Source organism: Miscanthus floridulus, chromosome 5, assembly GCF_019320115.1.
Source record: "Miscanthus floridulus cultivar M001 chromosome 5, ASM1932011v1, whole genome shotgun sequence".
NCBI classification, from domain to species: Eukaryota; Viridiplantae; Streptophyta; class Magnoliopsida; order Poales; family Poaceae; genus Miscanthus; species Miscanthus floridulus.
In genome coordinates, this window is record NC_089584.1 from 124,502,098 (window position 1) to 124,523,894 (window position 21,797).

At 46.2% G+C, this 21,797-nt stretch overlaps 2 protein-coding genes and 2 pseudogenes across 2 annotated transcripts; 3 read left to right on the plus strand and 1 right to left on the minus strand.

The window, feature by feature from the left end:
- Positions 1–407: 407 nt before the first annotated feature.
- Positions 408–2,544, plus strand: LOC136453424 (uncharacterized). Its single transcript, XM_066454001.1, has 5 exons — positions 408–718; positions 1,237–1,287; positions 1,365–1,498; positions 1,977–2,068; positions 2,137–2,544. The coding sequence occupies exons 1-5, from the start codon at positions 449–451 to the stop codon at positions 2,319–2,321; spliced, it is 732 nt and encodes a 243-aa protein (XP_066310098.1). The 5' UTR covers positions 408–448; the 3' UTR covers positions 2,322–2,544.
- A 1,130-nt stretch (positions 2,545–3,674) lies between these two features.
- LOC136453426 (protein SRC2 homolog) lies at positions 3,675–5,164 on the plus strand. The gene is made up of 2 exons (XM_066454002.1): positions 3,675–4,416; positions 4,676–5,164. Exons 1-2 carry the CDS (start codon positions 3,960–3,962, stop codon positions 5,158–5,160), a joined length of 942 nt encoding a protein of 313 aa, XP_066310099.1. The 5' UTR covers positions 3,675–3,959; the 3' UTR covers positions 5,161–5,164.
- Positions 5,165–5,304: 140 nt separating this feature from the next.
- Positions 5,305–7,172, minus strand: LOC136453425 (pentatricopeptide repeat-containing protein At3g14730-like; annotated as a pseudogene).
- Positions 7,173–11,095: 3,923 nt separating this feature from the next.
- On the plus strand, positions 11,096–17,495 carry LOC136453427 (KH domain-containing protein SPIN1-like; annotated as a pseudogene).
- Positions 17,496–21,797: the final 4,302 nt, after the last annotated feature.

The following is a 21,797-nucleotide window of genomic DNA, read 5'->3' on the forward strand; positions in this document are numbered from 1 at the left end:
TACCGTAAGATTCAATGTGATGGGTACTGTAGTACTTTTTAAAAATTTAGGGTGGGAACTAAACACACCCTTAACGATATGTTCTACTAGCTTTAGCATGAGGTCGACTAGGGCCTTGTTTAGATTGAAAAAAATTTCAAACCGATGAATAGTAGCATTTTCGTCTTATTTGATAAATATTGTCCAATCGTGGACCAACTAAGCTTAAAAGATTCATCTTGTGATTTCCAACTAAATTGTGCAATTAGTTATTTTTTTTATCTACATTTAATGCTCCATGTAAACGGCTAAATATTAATGTGATGAAGAAAGAGTGAAAAAACTTAGAATTTTGAGTGTATCTATACAAGGCCTAGGCAAGCACGAGGGACGCTTGGACGTTGGGACTTGGGACTGACAAGCTGGGCCTCTATTCGCCAGTCTGCGACCCCGAGCTGGCTGCGCCGTCATGTCGTCCCCTCCGCTCTCTAGCCACGCCAAACTCCCCACCACCGTCGCGTCCGCGTGCCACCCCCGCCCGCGTGGCCGTCACCTCCTAGTCCGCTGTTGGTCCGTCGCCGCCGCTACGCCTCTCGTGGCCACGTCCTCCTCCTCGGGCCCCGCCTGCTGCCATCACTACTCCGTGGCTACCGCCCCCTCCCTGCGCGCCTCCTCCTCCGCCTCCCCACGGCGCGCAGGCGGCGCTGGCCTCGATGCCCTCACCGTCACTGCTTCCGCGGTACGCTCCCCTGTCCCCGCTTCACCTCGCGGTCCTAATCCATCTCAGTTGGTACTAGCGACACAGCGAGCATGTAGGTTCAAGTATCCACTGACTACCGTATGAACATCGTTCAGACAATGAGAACTGAAATATGAATGCGGGTTTAATTGTGCGTGAAAGGCTTGTGGAGACGAGTGTCTACTCAATTTCTTCTACAGTGGAGTATTAAACAACTACCCGGATAGACATAGATCGGATTTTATTGATAGGTCCAAATTTGGCATGCTTAATAGTATCTGTGAATTGTTGGAGTTATCATCCACATGACACGAAGCTGTAAGTTCTCACTTTTGTAAATTCAACTTCAATAACACGTGGAAGGTGCAGTTGGAGAAAACTCAATACTGTTTACACTGGTGGATGGTATTTCATAGTCTGCACTCTGCTATATATTCATATGTATGAGTACTACTAGTTTGCATATGCATAATTTGAGAAGGTTAGTGTTTCTGTATCATAGTTGCTACCTTACACAGGTTGCAGTATCTGCGTGCTTGATATTCTTTACGGCGATTCGCTCCATGCTGGTACGTTGCCTTTTTGTTACAACTTCTCATTTGAGGAAGGTAACTATCATTGATGAGCATATGTGAACCATTTTCAGGCATGTAAGAGGGATGCAGAGTTCCTCGAGAAGTACTTTGATTCAGCAAGAGAGAAACTACCAGAAACTATGGCTTCAGTGAGACTGGTTGGGAGGGAGATCGGTGATTTGGCTGCAGATCTTAGTGATCTAAGGTAACTTCACACTTTCTTCAGTTATTGGTTGTCAGAGTATCTTTTGATTGTATCCATGTTATGCAATTGTTCAACTTGACTCTGTAAAATGATTCTTCACATGATACATGATGCGACAGTATGTTTATATTGAGGAAAGTGTAGCAATATTCTTGTCCTTGGTGATTTCCTAGAATTTGAGGGGATAGATTGTGGTAAATTGGATGCATCGTTGTGCCCTAATTTACCAGATTCTGCATATATTGTTGCTTAATTGCCGGTAACTGAAATAACATATATTCTCTAAAGGATCTACATGGGAAGAAGGTTGACAATATCTGGAGGAAGTATACAGTTTTACCACGAGTTATCTCTTTTTTTATGCATTTTTCATGAATTTAGCAACTTGGTGTGCTGATTCAGCATCACTTACCCTCTTTTTCGTTTCTTGTGCATGTCCATGAAACAAAAACAACCATGCTGGCATTGTCTGGATCAGCCAAGAATTGACAAAGGGTGTAAAAAGTTCCATGAGCATTATTCACACGGCCGAGGCACAACTTCGCCAGTCGCCACCCTCTGCCCTGCCAGGTGAACTCCAGTTTGGTGCCAATAACTTACGAGATAACCCAAGCAATTATAACCTGGGATTTTACTAGGACCTGCACGGAGAATGTCTAATCAGAAGAACGTGGCAGAAGAGCCGTTGCTGGCTAGCACTGTACGAGATCTGCGTCAGTTGATTGCAGATATCCGGTCAGGATTTGGAGCAGCGGCTGGCATCGCCGGCCTTTCCATGTGGGCGTTGAAATTTGGCTCAAAGGGCCGCAAGAATCGCTCATAGGGTACAGGAACGTTGACGACGAGGAACTAGTGCTGACCTCGTCTTGCTGTTGCTCCAAGCATGCGCTTTGACAAACGACCCATGTAGTTCTTTGAGATGTGTTAGGATGTTCAGGTGTTGTATAGTTTCAACTTTCAAGTAAGTGTATATTTGGTTGTAATCATGACCGAACACTAATGATACAATTAAGACGTCTGGATGGACGAATGCCTCACTCTGCTCACTCCCGTACCCAAAAAATCTTATCCCTCACTTCCTCCTCCCTTCCGCGCTCGCGCCTTGCCCCATCCCGATGCGTGCCATGGCTGCCTCCCTGGCCGGCAGCGGCGCCCTCACCTGCCCCGGCGTGCGCCCTCCCCCACTCCGGCGAGACCCTTGGAACACGAGCAAGATACATGGAGGTGGCGCGATGATGTTGCAAGAGAATGGGTGGCTCCCCCCACCCCGGCGCAGCGTCCTCCCCACCCCCGGCGGTGCCCTCTCTCACTCCGGCGACCGAGCTCCCCCCACCCCGGTGGCCAAGGCGCTCCTCGCCCCCCCCCCCCCCCCCCCCCATCCCCCATCCCCCACCATCGCCACAGAGCCAAGCCTAGTACTGGTGGCGGTGGTGCTCGCGCGCAGCTGCTCGCCGCCGTCTCCGACCTTGATGACCGGAATCGACCGGCCAGCCTTCCCCTCCCCTATGTTGCGTATGTATGTTGCAATTGTTTCAGAGACATGTTGCAAGCGTATGTTTCGAGTGTTTAAGAGGTATGTTTCATCTGTGTTTTCTGGACACATGTTGTAAGTGCGTTTATTTGGATGTTGAATATGTTTCACACATATGTTGCATGTGTTTTATTTGGATGTTGCGTATGGTTGCAATGGTTTTCAAGTGTTTTTGGGTGTTTTTTTCAAGTGTTTCAAAAGTATGTTTTAAGTATTTGATGTATTTTGAAACTGTTGTATTTGGATATTTCAAAATAGATCGGCTGTTGCATCTTTCCGCCCACCCTCTGCTACATCATCTTGTTGGCAGGGCATCGTACGACACTGCGTCCGGATCCTTCCGAATCGGGCAGTGCAGGCCCCACGTGGAGGGCGAAACTAAGTGTAGCGTGCGGGCATCCATCCGACGCTAACACTACCGTTTTACTAACAAGTCTTGCCTGGACGCGTCGGAGGCTCCTCCCAGCACCCACCTTCCCTAATGCATTCGGCATTTGAAAAATTGGGACTTCTGATGTCACTGTGTCAGATTGCTCACTCATCGGTTCGAACGTCTGTGCACAACGCAACGATTGGCTTCCAAAGGCCCGGCTTACCTCATATTCGGCTTGTTCGGCTTCTTTTTTCAGTCGGAATAGTATTTTTTCTCTTACAACAATTCAGCTAGAACCGTGTTTTTCAGCTAAGTTTCGTACCAGCGAACGGGCCGCAGAATCGAAGCATCACACCCTTTTTTCAGATGCTTTTCCCTCTCCTAATGCCGCAGCTTTGGAATCAATTCCATGACTAGAAGTTTAACAGCAAAGCAAACACGAAAAAAACAAAGCGTGGTAAAGCAGCACCCTATGAGCCAACGAATCTCTCACACCATCGTTTTCACTGGCCCGCGTCACCGTCCGACGACCTCCTCACCTTTCCCTCTTCAGGCAAATGGCGAAAACGTCGGTGGAGTTCTGTGTGATCTCCGCTCGCGGCCTGGGCCGCAGATCGTCGCTGCTCAAACCGCAGTGGTTCTCCGTCGCATGGGTCGATCCCAACAGCAAGTACTGCACCAAGGTGGATGCGTCAGGGAGCTCCGACCCAAGCTGGGGCATGAAGTTCTCGGTCTCGGTTGACGAGCATGATCTGAGCAGCCTTCAGCAGATGGTGCTGACGGTAGAGGTGTACAGGAGAGAGCCCATCTTCCTCAGGGAGCACCTCCAGGGAGCTGCCGTTGTCCAGATGAAGGAGTATTTCGACAAATTTGAGCATGGCGAGGAGCAGCCTGGCGTCGTTGAGGAGACTGCAAGCTTCCAGCTTAGGAGGAAGAAGTCAGACAAAGCTCATGGGTTTGTCGACATATCCATCCGTATATACAAGGAAGAAGATGTTCATGCTCAGTTTTCAGGTAAACAGAAACCTATGCTTTTTCTTTCAAGATAAAACAATATGAGGTGGCCAAAGTCCATTGCGCTGACAGGAATTCAGTACAACACTTGAAAAATAGATCTTTCTATAGGTAAATTTGTACACAAACAATACAAAGTTATGTTTAACCAATACATCAAGTGATTTAAGATAGCCTTAACAAAGATTTACCTTATTGATTATAATACGATCAGTATACAACTGAATTCAACTTATCTGCCTCTGTTGTGAATGTGCAGGATCACACGACGGATCAAAGCACCCAAACCAGGTTGGCATCACACTAGCTATAGAAGATGGTCCAGTTTATAACTATCCACCACTGCCCTCAAGCCATTATAGGGACCACAGCAAAGGTGGTGATCGCTACAGCAACACAATGCTACCAAGCCCTACCACTAGGCCAGATCCATCACCCTCAGGAGGTAATGGCTATAGCAAACAACCCCCACCAATCCCACAAACCCTGCCACCTCCCACTTCAAACCCCAGTTACTTTTCCCCACCGTATCCTGCGAGGGGGCAAGTGCCACAGAGCTACATAAATATGCCACCAAGAAGGTTTGCAGGTCAGAACAGTTCATCTAACCTTGGAATGGGGCTTGGAGCTGGAGCACTGGCCGCTGGAACCCTGATATTTGGTGAAAAAATGTTGCCAGGACCAAATTTTGGTGCTGGTCTTGATGGTGCGAGCTTAACTTTATCTTCTGATGCACCATTCTAAGTTATGGGCTACTGTCAGTCGTGTGCTTGTGTAACCAATTGTGTAGCACAATTTGAAAAGTCATGAGCATTCTGCCAGATACATTGGATTTATTTTGCTCAGATGGCTGCACTCCTTCATCCAAACCTATTAATGTGTGCAACATTATATAATCATGTCAGCCTCAGGGTGTCCCCTATCCCCACTAACAAAAGTATGCATCATTGTTCCACTTCCATTATTCTCTCATCCGACCTCAACCCAGCTGCAACCAGCTGCCTTCTGCACCCCTTGGCGTTTCATCTCCTCTCTCACCTCTTCAAGCTCCTCAAAGTTTCCGTCCCAACCATAAGTGTTGGCGAGCAGAACCCATCCCCCGCTCCCTGATTCCTCTGCCATCATCAACATCCTAGCTGCCTCTTGTGCTCTCTCCTTATCACCATGCATCCGGCATGCCGCAAGGTATGTCCTCCATGCACCGGCACCAACATCACCAGCCTCTTCTATTACCTTTCTTGCTTCATCCAACCTCCCTGCTCGCCCAAGCATGTCGGTGACGCACGCATAGTGCTCTAGCTGTGGCTCCAATCCAAACTCCTCTTTCATCCTCTTTAGGAAACCCTTCCCTTCCTCGAGAAGCCCAGAGTGGCTGCAAGCCGACAATGCTCCCAGCAGCGTTACCTCATCTGGAACCAGGCCTTCTTCTATCATCTGGTGGAACAACATCAGTGCCTCCTGCCCACTCCCATGTGACGCATACCCATCGATCATAATGTTCCACGATGCCACATCCCGTTGGCGTGTCCAATCAAACACACGACGAGCATCATCCAGCCCACCGCTCTTCGCGTACATGTCCGCCAGCGCATTGCAAGCAAAAACGTCCAGTGCTCCATCACTGGCCAGCCCGCTCGTTACAATGTATCCATGCACCTCCCTCCCAACCTGCAGGGCTGCAGTCTGTGCACATGCGGGGAGAACAGCAGCAACAGTCACTGCATCAGGCAAAAGTGCAGTACGTCTCATCCTCGCAAAGAGCCCCATCGTCCCCGTGTGATCAGCCGAGTACTGATGCGCTGACAGCATGGAGTTCCAGCTGAACAGATCCTTATCAGTATCTGGCAGCCCCTCAAACACCATGGTTGCATCGTGCACCTGGTGGCACTTCCCGTAAAGATCTATCAACGCATTGCACACAGATGCCTCCTTGTCAAATCCTGACTTCACCGACAACCCGTGTACTGCAGCCCCGCGCCCCAAATCGGCTGTTGCTGTACACACGGACAAGATCCCGGTGACTGTGAAGCTGCTGATCTCCACCCCACCCTCCTCCCTCATCTTCCTGAAGCACTCCGTGGCGCGGTCAAAGCACCCAAGTTTCACGAACCCATTGACCATGGAGTTCCACACGACGACATCCCGGTGCCTCAATTCGTCGAACAGGCGGTGCGCATGGTCAGCGAGACCGAACCTCAGGCACCCGCGGAGCAGAGCGCTGGCGCAGAACAGGTCGTGTGCGAGGCCGAAGCGGAGCGCGAGGGCATGGAGCGCGAGCAGGTTCGGCGAGGCGGGGGCCGAGGCGAAGAGGGGCGGGAAGGAGAAGGCGTCGGGGGAGTGTGCGGCGAGGAGGCGGCGGAAGAGCGGGAGCGCGAGCGCGTGCGGCAGGGAGAGCGCGGCGTTGAAGCAGGGCAGCGGGGGCGGCGCGGAGGCCGGGAGGAGGAGCGGGACGGCCGGGTGCAGCGCGGCCGGGCCGCGAGCGTAGAGGGAGACGAGGGACGTGATCACGGCGGGGGACGCGGCGAGGCGGCCCGACACGACCAGGTGCGCGTGGAGAGGGAGGAGCAGGCGCGCGGACGAAGGGCCCGCGCGGGAGAGGATGGCGTGGAGCGGGACGCGCAGCGCCGCCATCTCCCGGCGGGCGGCGAGGCAGCGGCTGCCGAAAGATGGCTGCCTGCGGCGGGCCGCGCGGGAGGACACAAGCCTTCGCCCGCGCGGCTCGCATTCGCAACGCGCTTGCCGTTCGCTCGTTCGCTCCCACGGCTTCTCGGCCCTATAGTTTGCTCGATTTGGGCCGTTCCGGCGGCCTGGAAAGCGTTAGCAAAATGGGCTAAAGGAGGAGAAATGATTGGAAAAGATCCGGGTGCCGCCGTGCCGGTGGTGGGGGGATCTTGCGGTGGCGAGTGACGACGGACAGGAGCTCCTGGTCCTGGATCCGTGCTCCCGTATCCTCCTCCCTTTGCAGGCGCCAACAGGGTCAGTTCAGATTCAGATGGACTTTACTTGCCACAGGCTGGGCCCGGGCGGGTGGGAGTGGAAGTGGAAGTGGAGTGGGAGGGACCCCTTGGAGCTGTGTCTGTGGGCGCCGCGACAAGCTGACAGCACGGTGCGTGGCAAGTGGCATGGCATGGCATGGGCGGGCACTGCTGCGTGTTGCTACGCATGGCGTCGGCGCCGAGGCATCGCATCTAGCAACATGTCCATTGTCGCGTTCTTTCCTCGTGTCATCCTGTACGTACGTACCCCGAATAGCCGCGAGGAGCGGCGCTTGCTACCGACCGCGCCGTAGCTTGCTTGGCGGCGCACTGGCGCGGTTGGACGGCGGCCGGGCCGGTCGGCGCGACGCGGGGCGCGCGCGAGCACCTTGGCTTGGCCGCCCCCTGCACCCGGATCCTCCCGGGGCGCGCGCGAGACTTGGGCTGCTGCTCAGCCCACTACCCATCCGTTGCAGCGTACGGCAAATGCCAGCCATACCGTGGCAGTATCCTATGCTCAGCATCAGCTCCGTCGTCGATTCCAGTACGCAGAAACTAGTGGGAAAGTACAAGCCGGAGTGCCGCCGTCTGTCGAGGCTGGTGAGGCCAAGGGAGCAGTGATGAGAGGACAGACATGATAGGGTCACGGCTCACGCATAGATCGGCGCTCGGCAGGCAGCGCAGGCGAGGCGGCGAGCATTGGTCCCCGTGGTGGAACATGTCATCGACCCATCGTGTGCCAGCCTTCCGCGCGTAGGCTCTCCCCCCTCCCTCCCACGGAAGAGTTCCGTGTGCGCCTTTGGCCTTCCTGATTCTCCCCAGTCTCCACATCACGATTCACACGGCCTTCACAGTTCTTGCTGTTGTTTGCCGTTCTCTATTGTTAATCTTGTGTGGGAACGCTGTTTCCTGTTTCTCTCGAAAGCATATTGTTTTCTGAAGCGGAGCAGCCGAGAGGACAATAAGCTTTTCTTTACCGATCGGTCATTGGCCTAGAGCGACGATCGTACAAGTATTCAACGGTCAGCTACTAGGAATAGCCCTCTTTCTTGTGTTGCATGACGAACTTCCTTGCTGAAGTCAAAGAGCTCCTAAAAGAATTGTCTGTGATGGGAGAAAAGATGTACTTACGTGAGATGGGGCTAAAAACTTCGACATCAAATGCAGCCTACGACAGATAATTGTTAACATGTAAAACACAAACATCCATATAGTAGACTAACCAAGACGTTAACACTGTTATCCACTGACGTAAGCCCGGTTTGATCCAAGGAGGTAACTGTTAGCTGTTAATAATTAACTCATTGGATTTAAACAGTTCTAGCTAATTGTTAGCTGAATACTAAACTAACAACTATCTCACTAGTTGACAAAACTAGCTAATATCAGTTGTGGCCTATTAACTAGCTACCTATTAGCAGCTAATGGATACATCCAGGGCCATAGCATATCACAACAACAGCGTATGGACTATATAGTATACTCTCTTTGAGCTTCTAAACATTTTCTTCTATTTTTCATGATATATAATTTCTATCCTATACTACCCTCTCTTGCTTTGGTTTCAGATCGAAATATGGTTTCCAACGCATACACTTGATATTATTTTCCTAACTGCTTGTCATGAAAATCAATATATTTCATAAAAACAATAGTATGTTGCAATTAAGGGAAAGTAAAATGATGCATGGTATTTTTTTTTTGAAGGAACATATATGACAAGATTCAGCGGTTGGGCTTTATGCATTAGATTTTGCTTATAGATGAGCTTGTCTCGCTTCATAACAAACAAGCTTGTAGAGCAGAGACATCCTAGTTTCAATACCACAAAAAATTTTGTTTTTAGGTGCATATTGTTTTGCACATTCAGCCATAATGAAGTCGTAGGATTACTTCTGGTCCAACAGAAGAAGTATTATAGCAAGGCTTGTGCTGATCAAAACAAAATAGTTTCCTACACTAAACTTGTATTGAGTATATATTCCTATAAATGCAACGGGCCGGGTCTGTTCGGCTGCTTTTTTTAGCGACAACAAATGCACTTGCCATTCAGCGGCGGACCCATAAAATATTTCAGGGGAGGGCTGAACAACGCTGTTGTTCGATCTTAAGTCTCAGCCCCCCTACACTATAAAACTTTGCCTAAAAATTCATGGAGGCTCCACAGGGGTTCCACTGCTACGATATGGGTAGGGGGGCTTGATCCCCCCCCCCCTGCCCCACCGCTGTGTCCGCCCCTGTTGCCATTGTATCACTGTTGTGACTGTCTCAAGGGTGCAACAACTGAGTTGCAAATACCAACAGCTGAACAGGCCTATAACTATGAGAAAAATATATGTGATGAAATAAGATATTACAATATAAAAGCATGAGCATCCTCTCACCCATAAACGGTGACATTATATGTAGATGGGTAGATTGTTAGTATTAGGTAGGGTTGGACAATAAGATAAGGTGTTGCTTCTTGTGGGAGAATATTTTTTTTTTGTTGTTGTGGCAATGGGTATTGAAATGTTAGAGAGGTTAGGCAATGAAAAAACTAAAAGCCTAGCTAGCTATGGATGAAATAAAAGACCAATCTCTACTGCAGTTCTTTCAGTAGTTAAATACTCAAACCTAAATCGCCACCAAATTACTATGTTAATATAGTATTTTCCATTTAAGTTAGTGTATCTTGTATCCACAATGCTAAAATTAGCTAGTCACCATTTAGATTGTTTGAACTAATAAACTTTGTATAGAACACTAAGCACACATTGTTTATGAGGCCATAATGTATTTCATGGATAACTAATTTGTCTGACATGATAGAAAACTATTTTTTTACATAGTTGTTAATAGTTTTTTTAACAAACTAAACTAATTGCATACCTTCCGCTGATAGAGAAAATCACACAAAGTAGCAACTTTGTAGTTTGTTATTAAAATCTCACGTCTCCTATACTATACACTTTAATTTCATGTATTGCTTTCCACGCGTCCTTGACAAGTTTGAGGGTGTTGAGGTTGGTTTTGTGCCCTTGCTTCCTTAGGAAAGGGCATGTGGGAGGCAGGCTGGGCAACTGAGGAGGTGAGTGCAGGGCAGAGGAGAACAATGATTGAGATAGAAATGACCGAAGAGTCATGGAGATGGCCTAACGACCTCAGGTTAACACGGGAGAGGGGGAGGGTAGTGGTCAGTGGAGGCGGACTCAGCGGCAGGTGTGAGAGACGACCGGTGGTAGGGGGTTGCGAGATTGAGAGTTCGTGCACTACGACGAAGAAGAGGCAGATACTGAAAAAGAACAACACAACCTAAGCTGGAAACAATTGAATTTAACATCCGACGATTCCTATTCATCACATGAAAATAATGAAAAAAGATGCGCCTAAACAATAACTATTCTCTTAACATGCTGACTAGACATGATGGTGACTGCTAAAAAAGAAAGAACATTATATGTAAAGGAAATAATGCTATAATATATTTCTACATCAATGAGGTGACACAAAGACTAGAGTGATACTTTCTTGGTATAAGTATGTTTGGATGAAAAATATATAAGACTGATTGACTTAGGCGTTCTTACCGAACTCAATGGTAATCTGACAAATTGTGTACACATACGGTTCAATTTTACGCATACCTACAAGTACATACGGCCAACTCTCAAGTCTCTATGCATCCCCTAAAACCCTAGGTCAGGGAACGGGAAAAAAAAAAAGCATCACCAACCGGCGGTGGCTGCCAAAAACCTACTCCACCTTACCGCCGCTATAAACCCAACGAATAGGGTAAAAAGGAGGCCAGCCATCTGCCAGCCGAAGAAACACCCAGAGGAAGAGCCCAGAGGAAGCGCCCGTTTTTGACATCTCGTATGCGCGATTGCGCTGGAATCCTCCTCGACCGATTTTACCGCACAGAAGAAAAGGAGATAAAACACGACAAAAATCTAAGGAAAACGCAATCACATCTTCTCTTCGTCCGTCGCCGTCGTCTCTCTTCATTGGTAGCAGCTTAATCCGACCCCAGTCCAGCCCGCCGCCATGGAGGCGCTGATGGTCACGGACAAATGCTTCTCCCCGGCCAGGGCGATGTCCCCGATGCCGATTATGAGGCCCCCTCCATCACCAGAACATGCCAGGTAAGATGGCATCCCGATTGGATTCTTGAAATATAGTCGCTTTTTTGCTGTAACCTGTTCCCTGTTTTTGGTGTTCTTGTATCGTGGTCTGAATCGTATCCTTTTTTCTGTGTTGATTCGATGGGACTGGATTGGATTGCGGCGGCGCAGTCAGTATCTGGAGGACTTGTTGCAGGAGCAACAGAAGCTCGGGCCCTTCGTGCAGGTGCTCCCAATCTGCGGCAGGCTGTTGAATCAAGGTGAGATAATTTTCAGCTTTATTTGTAGCAGTCTTGCTCAGATTCGGTAGTTCATATGCTCTGTTCCTGTACGAGCTGTGTCTTTATGATAAAAGAGCAGCCTTTTCATTCATTTGTTCATAAAAGGCACATTGGTTTAATGTGGCACGACTTGTACGGAGAAGCCCCACAGTCCCTATGTCTTGGTATACAACATATAATTGTTTTGGTGCTGAAATGGTAGAGCTTTATCAATAATAGGTATTTAGTTTTATGTCGATGTTATGCTGATCGCAAACCATAATGTGCAGAGATAATGAGAATATCAAACCTTCTTTCTAACTCTGGAGTTAGAGGAAATGAGAGGTTGCCACCAATTGCAAGTCCAAACCACATGCATCCACTGCCCCGGGTACCTAATTTGTGTGGAAACGGTTTCGGTCCGTGGAATGGGATGCATCCTGAGGTATCTGTACTAGCTACTAAAATTCTTTTGCCATTTCAGTTCATTCATTTACTTGATACCTCTGAACTGTGTGCTACAGAATTCATTATGGAAAATTGATACTACATAATGTGTAGGTTGCCTGATATTGAGGTATAATTGCAAATATAGTTTTGACACTTTGCTGCACTTTTTTTCCCATAACGGCAAAGCCGGCTTTGTTGTACTTTTATTAGGATATACTACATACCCTTATGATGTTGTCTTTAATGTGTTTGTCAAACCGCTCTTTGGATAGTAGCTGTTCATGGGTGGTTTGTGGATGTCGAGATGTGGCCATGGAACAAACAAGCTACCTTCTCAGCTACCTTTAGAGCATGCTAACAAATATATGCATGAGTCCCAAAATAATCAGAACTGATATAGTGAGATGGAGTACATACATTTTTAGAGAGGTAGAACCTTGCCTGTTAGCAAACTACATCAAATATTCTTAGCTTAAGTTTGACTGTCCCTTTATAGTGAAAGCGCTTCAGTTGATTGGAACGTTCCAAGCATATCACATACTTGGTTATTTCATTCTATATATTTAAGTTTTGAATTGAACAGATAGGTTCATTTGTTTTGCTCAATGCATTGGAATCAGTTTAGTAGACATTGTGAAGGTGAGTCAGAAGCAAGTTTTCTTCCCTTTGATTGTTACAACCTACAAGATCTTTTCCGTATCCAATAGATTAGATCTTAACACAACCAGTCTCCACCTGCTATGTTATTGACCTAGTTTCATTCTTAATAATATTTTGCACTTGGCCCATAAGAGTAGTTGTGAAACTAGCCTCACACCAAAAGATTCAATACAACAACAACAACAAAGCCTTTAAGTCCCAAACAAGTTGGGGTAGGCTAGAGTTGAAACCCAGCAGAAGCAATCAAGGTTCAGGCACGTCGCTGTCTTCCAAGCACTCCTATCTAAGGCTAAGTCTTTGGGTATATTCCATCCTTTCAAGTCTCCTTTTATTGCCTCTACCCAAGTCAACTTCGGTCTTCCTCTGCCTCTCTTCACGTTACTATCCTGACCTAGGATTCCACTACGCACCGGTGCCTCTGAAGGTCTCCGTTGGACATGTCCAAACCATCTCAACCGGTGTTGGACAAGCTTCTCTTCAATTGGTGGTACCCCTAATCTATCACGTATATCATCGTTCCGAACTCGATCCCTTCTTGTATGACCGTAAATCCAACGCAACATACGTATTTCCACGACACTTATCTGTTGAACATGTCGTCCTTTGGTAGGCCAACATTCTGCACCATACAACATAGCAGGTCTAATCGCCGTCCTATAAAACTTGCCTTTTAGCTTCTGTGGTACCCTTTTGTCATATAGGACACCAGATGCTTGCCGCCACTTCATCCATCCTGCTTTGATTCTATGGCTAACATCTTCATCAATATCCTTGTCTCTCTGTAACATTGATCCTAAATATCGAAAGGTATCCTTCCTAGGCACTACTTGACCTTCCAAACTAATATCTTCCTCCTCCCGAATAGTAGTACCGAAGTCACATCTCATATACTCAGTTTTAGTTCTACTGAGTCTAAAACCTTTGGACTCCAAAGTCTCCCGCCATAACTTCAGTTTCTGATTCACTCCTGATCGGCTTTCATCAACTAGCACTACATCGTCCTCGAAAAGCATACACCAAGGGATGCCCCTTTGTATGTCCCTTGTGACCTCATCCATTACTAAGGCAAACAAATAAGGGCTCAAAGCTGACCCTTGATGTAGTCCTATCCTAATCGGGAAGTCATCCGTGTCTCCATCACTTGTTCGAACTCTAGTCACAACATTGTTGTACATGTCCTTAATGAGCCCGACGTACTTCGTTGGGACTTTATGTTTGTCCAAAGCCTACCACATAACATTCCTTGGTATTTTATCATAAGCCTTCCCCAAGTCAATAAAAACCATGTGTAGGTCCTTCTTCTTCTCCCTATACCGCTCCATAACTTGTCTTATTAAGAAAATGGCTTCCACGGTTGACCTTCCGGGCATGAAACCAAATTGGTCCATAGAGACCCGCGTTATTGCTCTCAAGCGATGCTCGATAACTCTCTCCTATAGCTTCATAATATGACTCATCAACTTAATTCCCCGGTAATTAGTACAACTTTGAATATCCCCTTTATACACCAAAAGATTCAATATTTACTCTTTTCTTTTCCATTCTGAAAGCTAAATCTTACAGTGCTTGAAAAGTCAATCTGGTTTCATGTTGAATGATTGTTCTCCCCTGAAGCTTCATTGAAGAGTATATTAGAAGCTACTTTTGTATGTTGGAATGCTTAAAATATGGTACCGTTTTTTTTCCATTCGAAGCCCTTGGTTGTACCCAAAAAATTGGAGATATGCAGGATACTTTTGAATTACTTCTTTTCATGTTGAGAAGAGAATAGTAATTTCAGCTACTCTTTGTTTTGCAATTTTTTGCTTGCATACTGCTTAATTGTTTTACTGTTTATCCATTTTATCTCCAATGAAGCAAGCTTAACTTACAATTCTACTTTGATACCATGACTTTCCAGAGAAATGGTTTTCCTAGGGGAGCCATGGGCTGGCAAGGTGCTGTACAGAACCATTCCTCCTACATTGTCAAGAAGATCGTGCGATTGGAAGTTCCAACAGATGCTTACCCCAATGTATGTTCTTTCCTGCTTCAGACGAAGTGATGATTAGTTGTTACTACTATCAATTTGTATTTTTAATTTGTTAATTATACCTGATATATATGCAGTTTAACTTCATTGGCCGTCTGCTTGGGCCGAGGGGACACTCACTAAAGAGAGTTGAAGCTACTACAGGTTGCCGTGTTTTCATCAGAGGGAAGGGCTCCATAAAAGATCCTGTGAAAGTAAATAAATTCTTACTCATTTTCATAAGCTGATTCTTCAATAACGCTGTTTGTGGCATTTTACATTGAATCATCAGTGGTCATTATAGGCTAAAATTTTCTGGTAACCAAGTGATATTAATCTTAAGATCTGATACTCCACTTCCTGGGGCAAGCAAACAATGCTGACATGCCATTCTGTCTGTTTCCTGTAGGAGGAACAGCTCAAGGGAAGGCCTGGCTATGAACACTTGGGCGATCCAACACATATCTTAATTGAGGCGGAATTATCTGCTGATGTTATTGATGCTAGACTGACACAAGCACAGGAGATACTAGAGGAGTTGCTGAAACCGGTGGTATGCATATGATCCCCTAACCCTCTACCTTTATCTATTCCTCAATCTGTAATTCATTAGCGAAGCATGTCATTTTAGGAAAGGTCAAGGAAATGGGCCACTATTAAGTTCTGTAACGTTTTTTTTTTTTTTTTTTGCAATTTCATAAAGTATGGATCAACATGCTCTGTTGAAGGGAAGATTTTGCACAAATGGAATGATGAAAGGGGTGAAGTAAGAAAGTAAGAATGACACAAACCTCTAGATCCATCGATGGCCGTGGTTCTGTGATGATGCTCCGCCGACGGATGGTGTTCTAGTTAGGGTTAGGTTTTGAGGTTTTGTGACTGGGATTAGTAGTTTGGGGTTTTAGGTTGGGAAGGGGATTTCATGGCTATCGGGGCTAAAGTGAAGGTTAGGGTGGTGGTTGTCCCGATGGTATGGTTGTGGGATGGTGATGCAGTGGTGGCGCCGCCCATCATGGTCTGGAGGATGGTGATTAGGTGCGGCCAACGTCGGTGGTATCATCACTTGGCTGAGTTAGCAAGGATTTTGTCGAGTGGGCGGCTGGCGGCGGCGGCGGATAGTGGAGATGGGTGGGGTAGGTGGGAACGTGGGGTGTGGGGGAGGGGTTCAAATCTAGGGTGGGGTTTGGTTATCAACGGTGGTGCCGCCCACCACGATTTGTGGATGGCGATTGGTGGGCCAGTGTCGGGGGCATCATGATTTGGCTAGGTTAGCATTTAGCAAGGATGTTGTTGAGTGGGCGGTGGTGGCGGATAGTTGAGATGGATGGAGACGTGGGGTGTGGGGATGAGAGAGGGGCTCAAATCTAGGGTTGGGGGTATAGGAGGATCAGGAGGTGTACGGGGGAGGGTGGTGGTCCTTGCCGGCATGGAAGGCGACCTGGTGGGGCAGAGGTTGGTGGTGGGGCCAGCTAGGCGGGTCCTGGTGGGTAGGTGGAAGTTGAGGGAGAAAGGGAGTCCGAGAAAGAGGGGGTGGAGTCGGGTCTCACATTAACGGCGTCCGGAGAGCATCTGCGCCAACTTGTATTTATTTTCCATAGTTTCTTGCCATAATTAGAAGGACGGGCCTAGTGCAAGCGGTAGAGTCTTACCGCCTGTGACCGGAAGGTCCCGGGTTCGAGTCGCGGTCTCCTCGCATAGGTTGATGGTGGGGCCAGCCAGGTGTGTCCTGGTGGGTAGGTGGAAGTTGAGGGAGAAAGGGAGTCCGAGAAAGAGGGGGTGGAGTCGGGTCTCATATTAACGGCGTCCGGAGAGCATCTGCGCCAACTTGTATTTATTTTCCATAGTTTCTTGCCATAATTAGAAGGGCGGGCCTGGTGCAAGCGGTAGAGTCTTACCGCCTGTGACCGGAAGGTCCCGGGTTCGAGTCGCGCTCTCCTCGTATTGCACAGGCGAGGGTAAGGCTTGCCACTAACACCTTTTCCCAGACCCCGCATAGAGCGGGAGCTCTCTGCACTGGGTACGCCCTTTGTTTCTTGCCATAATTAAACAAATAGACGACTAACATGTAGATGCACAATTTGCTTTATTCATCGTCTCCTGTGTGTAAAAAAATCTCAATCCATTGATGGGTTTTCATGCAGGATGAGTCACAAGACAACATCAAGAGACAACAACTTCGAGAACTTGCCATGTTGAACTCGGTATATCGAGAGGATAGCCCGCACCAGAACGGCAGTGCCTCTCCGTTCAGCAATGGTGGCACAAAACAGTGACAGGGAGATCCTTCCCAGAAACTCCCTCGTCAGTCCTGCTCTCATGACAGACATAGCTTCTCTGATGCTCAAGCTCCCGTGATGGCATTGGAATTCATGCCATTGCTAGCTGGTGAATTTTGATATCCCTTGTGACATTGACCTGCGGATGAGATGACAAGTAGTGAGAGAAAAAAAAACACCCCCTCATGGCTGTGTACTTAGAATATTTCGTTTATTGCTTCCTTGTCGGCTTGTCGCCGACTATTAGTGCTGATAGTGCAGAGATGTCCAAGTTCCAGTATTTTGAGCTCTTTGATTGACTATAAAGTTATGACTCCGCAACATATTTGATTATGATAGTATTTGTCGACATAAATTTTATATCTCGGGACGCATTTTGTGTGGTCTGTTCAGTTTTTTTGTTTGTTATATAGTTGAATCGATATATATATATATATATATAAACACATAGAGTAGAGCCTAGCTTTTGATCACAAAAATAGGCTCATTGGATATCAAAGGTTATTTGTTAGCTAGCTAAAATTTATTTCTAAGGGAGTAGTAGGTGGACTAATTTTTAGTCAAGTTTTAAGCCTTAAACTAGTTGGACTAATTTGGACTAGCTAATTTAGACTAAGTTTTAGTCCCAACTAGTAACTAGCACTAACTCATCCAAAACTCCAAATAGGTTCTTAGGATTGTTGTTGGTAAGTTTTATTAACATTTGACTATCTAAAACTTCAAAAACAATACCCCAAAAAGATAAGAAGAAAAGAACCAATAAAATTTTGTGGTTATTGTAATAAAGTATTATCTATTTTACACCTAACAAATTAGTAATGTTATCGTCGGTCGGATGTACTAATCGCTCTGCCCTCCTGCCGCGTGGGTCCCCCAGCTCTTAATGCTTTTGCCAGCTTAATCCGGCTAGCCCTGCTCTGCCCAGCTAATACGTGTGGAAGATAACCAATCACGAGTACGAGTCCGGTACGTGCACAGCGTCGCCACGCTAAGATAAAAATACAAACGTGGTACACTACTGTAACACCCCTAGTGTTATGAGCTTGTTTAGCATCGAGATTTAGGTAAGAGAGGGATTAGCCAAACAAATTTTCGGGTTTCAGAAATTTATGACGCACGTAAAATGATAAGTTGTTTTAATTGTTTGGTACGAAAAACAATTTATATAAATAAAAATAAAATATAACTTATGTGTAATACTTAAGTAAAGATGACGAGCAAGTGGTGTAGTTAAAAATGCAGCTATAATTTGTAAAAACAAATGTGATTAACTAGTGTTATTGGGAGCTCAAAGATCAAATATGAATTAAGATAAGCCTTTTTTGTTAAGTCGATAAACACTTGAATTTATGTTTAAAGTACTATTTTTGATGAATTATATTGAGCTCTCGGGGCATGAGGTTTGCTTCGCTAGCTAGTGGGTAGTACCGGCCTCGGGTTAGCGTAGTTAGTTGGGCTTTAGTTGAGTTAATCGATAGCCTTTGGTTCACTTTAAAATTCGTGCGCGTCACTGATAGCAGCCGCTCGGCCGGAGTTCACGGTCACCGTGTGCACGCGCGTGGCGGGCGCCAAGCTCGGCTGTTGCCGACCGTGGTTTTCTACCTACGGGCCAGCGTGTGTGCAGCTGCCGCATGCCAACTAACGCCGCGGCGTGTCTCTCGCCTCTTGTTGGCCAACCCGCGCCATGCCGCTAGGCCGCGCGTAGGTCCGGGCCGACGTCACGGCTGCCGCTGTCTGAAGACATGGCGTGCGTCTCAGCGTTCATCTACCGTGGGCCAGTGCCGCTGCCGCCTAAAAGGTCATAATATGGCTAGAGAGGGGTGAATAGCCTATTTAAAAATCTACAAACCAACTAGAGTAATTTGATTAGTACGATAAATAGCGAAAAACAAACTTGCTTTAGCTCTACAAGAATTGCAAGCCACCTATCCAATAATTCTAGTTACTATGATCACTAGACATACAATTTACTAAGTCGCTACCCACTAAGAGCTCTCACACTTGTTACACTAAAGAACTCCACTAGATGAACTTAAGCTACAAAGCAAGCTCTTAATTCTAGCTACACTAAAGAGCTTACTACAGCTAGTTTACGGGTATGTAAATGAATAAGTAAGGTGATTATACCGCCGTGTAGAGGAGTGAACCAATCACAAGATGAATACTAACTCAATCACTAGGAGAATACCAAAGGCAAGAGACAACTAATTTTCTCCCAAGGTTCACGTGCTTGCCAATACGCTATGTCCCCATTGTGTTGACTAACACTTTATGGTTCGGCGGCTAAGAGGTGTTGCACGGACCTCGTCCACACAATTGGACACCGTAAGAACCTACCCATAAGTGAGGTAACTCAATGACACGAGTAATCCACTAGGGTTACCTTTCGGCATAAGTCCCCTCACAATCACCAGAAGATGATCATGAACAATCACCAACTCGTGTCAATCTTCCTCCACTGCACCAAGCCGTCTAGATGGTGGCAACCACCAAGAGTAACAAGCGAATCCGGTAGCAAAACACGAACACCAAGTGCCTCTAGATGCAATCACTCAAGCAATGCACTTGGATTCTCTCCCAATCTCATAAAGATGATGAATCAATGATGGAGATGAGTGGGAGGGCTTTGGCTAAGCTCACAATGTTGCTATATCAATACAAATGGCCAAGAGAGTGAGCTTGAGTTGGCCATGGGCTTAAATAGAGAGCCCACACGAATAGAGCCGTTGGCTCTCTGTTCACTGAGAAATCGGGGTGATCAGACACGCCGGTCGAATTGACCGAACGCAGGACCCCAGCGTTTGGTCCTTAGATTTTCGCCATGTGTCCCTTGTTTCAAATGCTGATCGCCCAATCTCAACGGTCATTAGTGCACTTAAGTTGTGACCAGACACAGTACAGTGTAGGACCGGATGCATAGTTGCATAGCGTCCGGTCACTTCCAGTAAGGTTCCAGTCGTGACCTGACGTGTCCGGTCATGCCCGACCAAACTCGCCCAACGTCCGATCACTCTCCCTCTTCTCTGTGCGCCGCCACATCATCATGACCGGATGCTAAATAGTGTTCAACCAGAGTTCGATCGCCCGCGTCCGGTCTTAGACCGAGAGTACCATCTTCTTTTATAATTGACCGGACGCTGCTCCCCAGAGTCCGGTCACCATGTGACCAGCGTCCGGTCACCATGTGACCGTGAAAAACACCTCCTTTGATTCACCAACTTCTCCACCATTACTCAAATGTGCCAACCACCAAGTGTACCACCTTGTGCACGTGTGTTAGTAAATTTTCACAAATATTTTCAAGGGTGTTAGCTTTCCACTAGATCCTAAATGCATATGCAATGAGTTAGAGCATCTAGTGGTACTTTGATAATTGTATTTTGATATAAGTTTCACCTCTCTTAATAGTACGGCTATCGATCCTAAATATGATCACACTCTCTAAGTGTCTCGATCACTAAACCGAAAAGCTCCTATCAATATCACCTTAGTCTTGAGCTTTTTGTTTTTCTTTCTTCTTTTCCAAGTCCAAGCATTTAATCATCACCATGTCATCACCATCATCATGTCATGATCTTCATTTGCTTAATCACTTGGAGTAGTGCCACCTATCTCATAATCACTTTGATAAACTAGGTTAGCACTTAGGGTTTTATCAATTCACCAAAACCAAACTAGAGCTTTCAATCTCCCCCTTTTTGGTAATTGATGATAACCCTTACACAAAGATATGAATTGAAATTTAATTGAATTCATATTGTTTGCCCAAGCATATTTACCATGTGTAAAAGGATATGGACAAGTTTCATGAACTCTAAATGGTAGTAATTGCTCTCCCTACATATATGCTACGAGTTTGGATTGAAGCTTGCACATATGCTTAGATAGGAAATATAGGAGTCAATGTCTACCAAATGATGCTAAGGTATAAGAGAGAGACCTTTGAAGCATGATACCGATCAGAGTGCACCAATATACTATCCTTAGCACCATTAGTAACTAGACATACACAAAAACTAGAATATCCCATGAGATTAACATTAGAAGTAAGTGTCTAGTTTTTATAAAATGAACACAAGTCTAGTTACTTAACCTATGCATGCCAATTTTTCATTTCATCATTCAAGCATATAACTAGTATACACCACACAAATATGGATATTGAAATATAAAACTTGTGCTATGCAAACAAATATACGAAATGCATATTCAAATGCAACATACAAGTTTATGAGCTTGCTCCTCCTACTTGTGTACAATTTTGATTGATCCCTTGCAATGTCATTTCATTTGTTTGCTCCCCCTATCTTACTATCTTTGTGAATTTCTCTCCCCCCTTTGTCAACAATTAGCACAAAAGGCGAGCTCAAATTTTAGATAGGTTGGGATAAAACCATGTGAAGTGAGGATCATTTTCCTAATTTAGTTTAATCTAGATCACATGCAAAAGATATTTAACTTGGTTTGATCCAAGGGCAAGCTTCTTCACACCTCCAAAAGAGGGTTATCATACACCATGTTGAGTTAAACACTTATAGCTCATTTTTTAGATTAAACACTAGGTTTACAAACCCACAAACATGTCATATGCTACCACTAGATTATTTCAAGCATACAAGCAATAGTGGTACCATACAAGCATCAAA